At 40.5% G+C, this 9,640-nt stretch overlaps 1 protein-coding gene across 1 annotated transcript; it reads right to left on the reverse strand.

The window, feature by feature from the left end:
* Positions 1–1,598: 1,598 nt before the first annotated feature.
* Positions 1,599–9,512, reverse strand: LOC109137393 (group 3 secretory phospholipase A2). Its single transcript, XM_019255384.2, has 7 exons — positions 8,924–9,512; positions 7,792–7,924; positions 7,038–7,172; positions 4,910–5,889; positions 4,504–4,633; positions 2,141–2,260; positions 1,599–1,992 (listed from the first exon to the last, which is right to left on the reverse strand). Exons 1-7 carry the CDS (start codon positions 9,405–9,407, stop codon positions 1,806–1,808), a joined length of 2,169 nt encoding a protein of 722 aa, XP_019110929.2. The 5' UTR covers positions 9,408–9,512; the 3' UTR covers positions 1,599–1,805.
* Between the last annotated feature and the right edge of the window lie 128 nt (positions 9,513–9,640).

Below are 9,640 nucleotides of genomic sequence, written 5' to 3' on the forward strand. Positions count from 1 at the left end.
TATTATATATATATATATATATATAGATAGATATATTACCTATAGATATATAGTAAAATATATATATAGTAAAAACTCATATTTTTTTAAGTGTCCTTGTCCTATTCTGTGTTTTTATTTTTATTTTTTCTACCTCAGTATTTTAATCTATTGTATTTTTATTGTATTCAAATATACCAGACTGCTATGACGACCTAATTTCCCTTCAGGGATTAAAAAAGTAATCCATCTATCTATCCATCTATCTATCTATCTATCTATCTATCTATCTATCTATCTATCTATCTATCTATCTATCTATCTATGGCAGCCAAGGCATCAGTGGCTCATTGTCCCAGAATTGCGAGAAAATTATCCTGTTCTCTCAAAAAAAAACAAATGAAAATAACAGAGGAAATACAATGTTTGAATGTATGATCTTAGCTTAGAGCTTCCTTACATAACTATATCTCCCTTGACATATGTTTTTGTTAAATATTTGCTTTCTTTAAAGGTCCAGTGTGTAAGATTTAGTGAGCTCCAAGCGGCAACCTCCATGGCTGGAAAATGAAGCCAAATGCGTAAGTGATAAAAACTGTTAACCCCTCAAGCGGCCGCTGGAGGCTGGCTCCAAAAGTGCCTGTATTAAAATGCCCAACTTCACAGCAGGAATAAACATGTTTACAGCCTGGTTCAAAAAACAGTTTTGGTCTAAATCACCTGTTTGAATGATTTTAAGGCTTAAAGGTGTGCATAACAAGGCAAAACGACACTTTGTAAACCTAAAGGTGTGCATAACAAGGCAAAACGACACTTTGTAAACCTGTGGGTGACGTCACTCATGCTTTATACTGTCATTGGTGGGCTCCATATTGCAGAATATGGCATAAATGAAACATAATATACATAACTATGTTTTCATTAGTGTACAATCACCTGAAAATTAGAATTACATTACAAGGAGCCTTTTCAATCTACAGATATCAAGGGTCCTCTTACACACTAATTCTAAGAAAGAGAAGGTGTGAGGGATGCAGTCTGCAACTACACCATTAGATGGCGCTACATCCTACACACGGGTCCTTTAATAACTAAACTTGTAAAATGCATTAAGAATGGAAATGTAGAGGTGATTTTGGCCGTATTATAGTCTATATGGGTATTGCAATACATTTTTATAGAAATGACAAAATAAATTCCATAAAACTGGTACACCTGTTTCTTGAAACCTGACCTGGTGGCATTTTCAGGTGGAGGAAAACGTCTAGATGGACAAGAATGGATCTTTGAAGTGATCTTGCCAAATTCCATCTCTCGTACCTCATAAATGACAACGCATGTCTAAAAAAAACTCTGATGCAACACGGTGAAAGAGCTGGAGTTTATGAGATAAAAGGGCAGATGGTGTGAACATCGAACCGGCTGCACGGAAAATGTTTTTGCAGCAGGCATGTTTTATAAACTAAATATAAAATATTCTGTATGATATATTGCAAAATGTGGCATCACATTTTACTAAAGTGTAACTTGTTCCTTAGATGCCCCCCTGTGATCATTTGTGAAATTGCCTTTGACATCCAATTTTAAATAAATGACTGTGTCCAAACGGTAACAAAAAATAAACGATTTTATTTCATTCAGTGCACACTTTGATGGTTTCCAGTTTTGTATTACAGTTCTTTCTAAATATGTTAAATTGAGTCCTTGAATATTTTCTGCACGCTGCCAATTTACACCAGAAATCATCATAAAGAAACAGAAAAATACCACACCACAGGAAATATAAAGCTTTTAGAAATCACCGTTGCCGCACATAGAAGCTTAGTCTATAATCGTTTGAGTTGTGCCATAATGTCAGCCTCTCTTTCCAGCCTTAGGCATCGCTTATAAAGGCGGACAGGAATCCCTCTTTTTCTGTCATTGCCTGAATTTCGCACCCCAGCAGTGTCTTTTTCTTCGATCTTCTTAAGTGCTCGAAGTAGGTCAGACGCTTTAGAGAAGCCTCCAGAACATCTAGGAAATAAACATATCAAAAACATCAGAGACAGAAACCTAATCATCTGTTATACATGCAAACTCAGTGAACCTGCCAGGAGACTGGCACTGCTGTGACCAAAAGTTGCCTGAGCTTATCACAAATAATCGTATCAGAGATTAAAACCTTTTCTTGCTGTGGCATTTTTTCTCCTTTGGCAGTTTGAAGCAGCGCTGAGAGATGAAATCCGTCAGCAGCGTGGGGAGAATACTGGGTTGCTTGAAGCTTTCAATCTGAGCAGCCAAGCTGTTAAAATGACAAGAAAGACAAGTGGAGGCCATTTACAGATGGAAATAAAGAAGGGAAACAAGGCAAGGAATCAAACAATACAGTGTGGTGTGCCTTTATGAGTGACTCAGAGAGACTCAGACAAAGAAAGAGAAAGCTGCCTGTGGGGGCAGGCCTTCCACCAGTCTTTATAACATGCTGTAGACAGAGATGAGTAATCTTAGCCATACATGTACTGCTGTATCTAAAGCGTGAGTGTTGCATGTAATCACACGAGTCAAAATCTATAATTAAATGTAAACAATACTAAAATTGAAAGCAGGAATTTAAGCAGCACATGTTGACCAGTTAACCAAGGTAAAAACAGGTGCAACTGATGACACTAACTGACTTGTCAGACAGATATTTGAAAGATGGCTCAATTCCATTTAAAGGATAAGTTCACAGTTTTCACACTCAGGTGCCCATGAACATCAAAACAGGTTTTGCTTGCTGTAATCCTTCTTGTTCACACTGGCTACAGTGAGATGCATTCTCAAATCGATTTCAGTAACGTGTTTAAAACTTTATCTTAGTCTAACACGGGGCTTCAGACATCCGAGTTAGACAAAGCAACCTTTTCAGTTCAAAATGTTTGTGACTGTTCCTCTGCTGACATTTTACTTACTTCAAAGATGACGTTAATCACTTGATCTCTCTAACTCAAGCATCATATAAAATTCAGATAATCGTCGCTTACATTGAAAGCGCATTTCGCAGGAATCTCTTCGTGGCTACTATGAACAAGAGGAATGATTGAAGCAAGCGAAACCGGTCTTTTATCCTAAAAGAGCCTTTAACGGTTCTTGTAATCCCATATCACTGAGCAGTGGCTTTTCCTGCTGTGACATGTCAGAATATCTGCTGTGATAAAGGACTACTAGGCATGCTGGATTGCTGTCACACCTCACTGGGCCACTTCTTTGAATGAAGCTTTTGTTAGTAACATCGGTGTGTACTGCTTTTACAATTATGTGTGATTGCTTGAAACCCAGATGGTTGAAGAGATGCTGGTAGTTTAAGTTTATTCGAAGTGTGGTTGTATGAGGTTTTTATCCATGGTCACTGTATTACACCCACAGCTTGGAGAAGCTAAACAATGTACTGTCATGGATGGGGTGTGTGCAGCAAAACTTATTTTAGCCACCTAAAAAAGGTCCACTAAGAAAAATCAATATCAGTCTAAGTGTGCACTATATTTAGAATATGTTTCAGCACTTCACCTTGCCGTCAGACAGTCATATTCAACGTGAAGCAGTTTTATCACTCTCTCCAAAGCAACCAATTTTATCTTGCAAAACATTTGAATGCACTGGCCCAACTGCTGCAACAAAGTCACACAATAACACCACAACAAACTAAATGATCAAGACATCAGTGGACCAACATCTCCTGTGTTCTGTGAGGTGTGTTCTTTGTCTGCTGGTTTTGAAGAGAGCATAGATTGATTTTCCCATTGAAAAAGACTCACAGCAAGGTAAAGCAATGAAATTATTCAAAATATAATGTACATGTTTGGTTAGTTTTACCCTTTTCTAAGTGGCTAAAATGTGTTTTGTAGCTGCTCTACTGTAAGTGGTACACTGACTATGATTAGGTACCTTATACAACTCCATTCAAACACCAAATACACCTAGGTCATTATTACACTTTCCTCCCTGTGTCGCAGAGACTGTGACACTCTGCTGGAAGCAGCTTTATAACTAATTCCAAAGGCTCCAGCACGATAAGAGCTTCAACAAGGTTCCTTTAACAAAGAGAAAAAAGATAAAACCTCCTGTGCTTCATTTATAACTACCACACGACATCTCGTTTTGCTCAAAGTTGCCGTGGTTACTTCATCCGACTGCAACCTGCAGGTCGAACCTTGAAGTAGCTCAGGAATTCAGAGCACAGTCAGAACAGATTACTGGGGTAATAGCTTTAGTTTTGGCTGCTTGAAAAGCTGTGTAAGGCTTGTGTTTCTTTGGCCTCGGTGGATTATTTCGTGAAGCTGTTTTCCAGGGCTGAAAATTATGTTCTGTTGAGCTGCTGGTATTGTGGCCAAAAAACACAAGAATACACAAAGCGAGAAGCCCAGAGTTGTGAACTAATGTTCTGACACATTTCTATATTATTTATTCTATATCGACCCCTGTTCTGCAATGGTAAACACAGCAGCAACACTGTTTGCTAATCAGGCCCCTGGCATATATTTGAATGATTAAAAAATGCATCGTTACCGGCTGGTGCAATCACAGTGGAAGGCGGTCTTTGACTCCGTGTTCTGCAGATCATACTTCTTCTCCAAAGGGCGGATTTTGTATTTACAGTCGTCCAGATGTTTGAGGCTTCTGCACAGCAACTGACTGTCTGCAGGATCCAGAGTAAGCACAGGTTATCTCACAAAGGAGTTCAGTGTACAGACATTTCTTTCTTTATACTGAAAACACATAATTCAAATGCTAAACAGATTCAATCATTAGCAGCTCAAACGGTACCAGCCAGAGTGATTCTTACTGATTTTCCTGGAGCTGAGTGCTAAATGAGTGGTGAACGTTCAATTTAGATAATTTATACAGAAGAGACGCCTTTTACGCTGCAAAAAGGCCCCAGCAGAGGTGATGAGATTAACGGCTGCATGCTCACCTGTCATATTATGCAATGCAATATTTAGTTTCAGGCCTTTCTGCGCATCTGTGTTTGGGGCTTTGCTTCTGCCCAGCAGCTCCCGGCTCGTGTTTTTCCATAGTAGATGAGAATCCATCTGCTTCTGTGGCTTGCCAACTTTATGAATGGAGGTTGCCGACTTTAGTTGTGATGTGGCCTGCGTTGCAGAAGTAGCTGTACTCCAGAGTATTTGTTCGGGTGTGTTTTTGAGATGCAGCGTCTCGAGCTTTGTCACTTTGACAAGTAATTGATTTGTTGTAGATTTGTAGGGTGCAACAGTTTTCATGTGGGAAGTCGTGTTTCGTTGTGGACAACTTTTACATCGAGGCTGAAAAGTGTCACCCCTCAGAGGTATCTTGAATCCACAACAGTGACTTTGCTTTGGACGTTTTTTGTGACTTTTGGTTGTTTCTCTCACTGCTGTGATGGCTGTAGGTGAGTGTAACTGTAGTGATGGCTCCTGTGTTACAGATGGGGTGCCTTGTGTTGTGGATGTTGCTAGTGGATAAGAGATTGTGGTCACCTGAGATGGAACATGGCTTCTCTTTGTGCTGTAAGCCAAAAGGCCCTTTCCGGTGCTCTTCTTTCTTCCAGCTATTTTCCTATTTGTGCTACTTTTAGAAGCAGGTAAAGGACTGGTTTCCATTGAGGGGGTAGATGTGTGTATCCTTGATATTGAGGGAGTTTGGGAGGGTGTCACTTTGTGCAGTTTCCAGTGTATTTTACACCTTTTCTCTTTTTTGCTTCTGTGGTAGAAAGTGTCTTCTCTGGTTGGGTCTTTGGAGCTACAGCTATGTTTGCTTTTGGGTGATTTTGTATGTTGGATGATCACAGGGCCTTTAGTTACATGCTGCCCTTCACTACTTGTCGACTTGTCACTGTCAGCGTTGTCCCCAGTGGAGTTGAAAGGCAGGGGGCTTTGGAAAACGGCATATGGAGCGTCTTTGGCTACTTTGCACCTTTAAAGAGTAAACATGCACATTAAAATCAAGCAATGGAAAATATATAATACAGCGTATTATACTGTGCATCTTAATCTTATTGACAACATTCCTTTCATATTTATTTAACTTAAGACATACACTTTGTGTTGCTATTTGGATGTGGTCTGTAATTTCAAGTACTTGTAATTTGTACTTTCCTTGAAAGATAATTACAGTAACAGTGAAAATTCAAGAATCTCTCACTAACACACAGATCTTAAATTATAGTTATTATAGTATAGTTTGACAATGCAGTACTATCAGTGCTGGGTTAACCATTAATGATGTCTGGTTTGTGCAACAATTTGTGGTAAACTGGTAGCTGAAGTTGTGGAAAAGAAATTAGAGGTGTGGCGTGGTGCCTCTCCTGATTTGTGTGAGGTTTGGCAAAATGTCAGGCATGTTACTACAAGCAGCAGAGGTACATCTGCAGCTCTAACTTTTAAATAAAACCATAGCTGTACTTTCCATTGGACAAAAAGTCATTATTTATGGTTTGCACTTCCTACTGCTTGCTACAGTGAATCCACACTGCACCCAGTACACTGCGTAACTTTTGGCTCCGGGCACAAGTTCCCACGAAAAGTACGAATTAGTCATTAAGTCACACCACTAACTATTGCTGTAACTAACTGTTATTGAAGTGAATCATATTTAATGGAGAAAATGTTTCTGGTTTTCACTCTGATGTCCTCCGGCTGCTCCACCTCAACGCTCTGTGGTTTACAGAGTTTATGATGGACAGTAAACTGTTGCTTAACGTAGCTGCTGTTAGATAGTTAGCTCTAAGGAAACTAAGAGCAGAAAAAGAAAGTGACAGAGCAAGAGGCCGCAAGTGAGAACGTCATGAAATTAAAGGCTGAAAGACAGACGCTGAGCTGGACGAATGAGCAATATATGCTGGCTGCTACGTCATGTTGCACTTGCTCTTTGTTTGGCTGTTTTAGTACTCTACTCACTGGTTTTTGAGTTTTTAACGTCATAACAAATACACATGTGCAGCTTTCCCTCTTTACATCAGCAGTATTTCATTTTAAAACAAAGGGCAGCAAATGACAAATGAAACCAAAGCTTACGTAATGTTCCTTTAAAGCTTCAAGTAACAATGTCAGAGTTTCTCTTACATTCCCCACCAGTACATCTGGGTGCACCGCTTCTGCAGTTTGAGCTCAAAACAAGGAACCTGCAGGATGCTGAAGAAGCTGTATCCCACCATACTGGAGATGGTATCGTTGACATCAAGAAGGCACTGTCGAAACCTGGTGAAAGAAAAAGCCAAGGTCAAGCAACAGTCCAGCCCAAACTAATGCACACAGAGTGGGTAAATGGCCTTGGATGCTACCTCATTTTGTCTACGCTATTTGGGTAGTCCAAACATTTAGATAACCGTTTCGCTGGGAGAATTCTGTGTGTCAGTCACTGTGGATGAACATGATGAGCTGGAAGACGAATGTATTACATATGCACCTGTCACCACTAGATAATGTAGTCGTAATGGAATGCCCTACAAACACAAAAATACAGTGAGCAACGTGTTTGCTCTTGACATCAGACGTGCATCTGGAGGGCTCACTGCAGTGATTCTTTTATTACCCCTGGATGAATAGTTATGGCCTCAGGTTCTTCATCTTAAGTCGGCATGGTGACAAGATTATATGATGTTAGCATTCCAGAGAGGGGCACACTTTCATTTGCATGAGGTATAACTACCACAACACTTAAATTCAGCCTCAGAGCCGGTCCTATCCTTACTTAACCGTCTATGATAGCCAGTGCATTAAGGGGACATGTGGAGGGGAGAGGTGTGATTTACTGGTTTCCCTGTAGGCGGTGAATACTTGAAATCCCGACTGTTTGATGCCCAGGGTGTGCACTCACCTTTGGTCACAGTCGCAGTGTGAGACGGTGAAAAATTTGGAGTTGAAGACGCCATAATTGACCGTGAAAGCTGGGATCATATGCGGGCAGTGGTCGTGCTCACGGCAGCATCTATCTGCACTCTCGAACATCCCTGTGCGGGAGAACAAGATCTGAATTATCATTCTACATTAAATATCAAAGTGTTCAAGCAGAGAACACTCACCTGGTTTTATATCAAAAAGCTTCAAAGAGAATTATTTGAAAATTTAAAATGTATGAGATGTCAAACCAAAATCTTTAATTTAAAGAACCTACTGAGGCAAAATCTTTTTGATGTGGGAGACAGAAATGTTTCTATGATGTAAGTTTAACTTTTTTTTTCCACATTTCTGAATTTTGTGCAGCAACTGGTCCAGTCAGTTTCACTTAAATGAAATGATGCAACAGAAATGTCACATTTGTAAAGTAAACTTAGAGTGTGCATGCTTCGTGCATCAACATTTCCAACCAGATTTGGGGTTAGGGTCAATTATCATTAAAAGATATCTTCATAAATCTAAATATCACTCTAAAATGTCTGCAGTCGATGTTTATGATGTTTGATTTAACGCAGGCTGTGAGATATTTGTTTAATATACTTCAGTACTGTACTCACCGTGCAGCATTGTATGATAAATTCATCTCCTGTGGTATTTATCTATAGAATGTCTACAGGAGGTCAGGGGTGGATTTTAGGGACATACAGGTGGAGAGGGCCCCTAAAAAGCCCCATAGGTCTGTATTTTACATTCTTTGAGAGGCCTCAGCCTTCCTGAGGCTGTTTAAGTTTCATCACTGGTGATCAGGATGCACCTTTGGTAAATAAAATATGATAAAGTGCCCTCTCCTGTGGCCGAGTGTGCAGAAAAACTGTCCTGAACGGTCCCTTAAAAATAGGAAATGATGCAGTTTCATATTAGCTTCCCTACATGGCCTCTGAATGCTTTTAGTTAATAGTTCCATGTGTTTAATCTGAGCCTGATAATAAAAAAATCTTTAAATCTTAACCAGGGCTTGGAGTTTCCTCCTGTGTCCTCCTTCCCCGTAATATGGGCCAACATATCAGGGAAAAATAATAAAATATAATAAAATCAGAGAAAACTATCCTCACCTAGCTCATCGTATCGTCCTGCTTTGCTCCCAGTGCCGCACCACAGCGTCCCTGGAAATATCCAGCGTTTCCTCCGAGTTTTCCCCTCTGTCTCATCCCTTCTTGTGCGTCTGGAAAACTTTGGCGCACTGGAGGAGACGAGCGCGCATGGTGCATCCGGAGTGAGCAGCATACTGATATTAAACCTGTGGCTGATTTCTTGACCCTGCGTGCCTCTCCCGTCGCAGAGAGCTCGGTATCCTTCCGTCACCACCGGATCGGTGTTAACTTCACACGTTACCAGGCGCATATCTCCGGACCACAGGGTGAGGTACAGGGAGCGCACGCCGGCTTTGCCCTCTCGGAGAAACGTGACGCGCGTCAATCCGTCCGCAGCAGGACTCGATCTGAGACAGGAGTGACCTGATCGGAACACATCTTGTGCTTTTGATAAAATGAGCGATGATAAGGCGAAAATAACGTGTAAGAAGCACCTGCTTTGCATCTCAGTGTAAAAAAAATGCAAATAAATAAGGATTAAATTAATGTCTATATCATCCCAGATTCATTGGAGCATCAGTCGGTTTACAGGCGTCTGTCGCGGCTTAAGGAAGGCATGTGTGTCTCAGGGGTAAACGGTTCTTTTATTGGTTTGCCTATATGGAGGATCGTTAGAAATAGGACACTCCTATCTGTGTGTGTGGTCTGACTCGGTGAGATCTCGGTTTATGCTTAATT

This window comes from Larimichthys crocea, chromosome III, assembly GCF_000972845.2.
Source record: "Larimichthys crocea isolate SSNF chromosome III, L_crocea_2.0, whole genome shotgun sequence".
In the NCBI taxonomy this organism is placed as follows: domain Eukaryota; kingdom Metazoa; phylum Chordata; class Actinopteri; family Sciaenidae; genus Larimichthys; species Larimichthys crocea.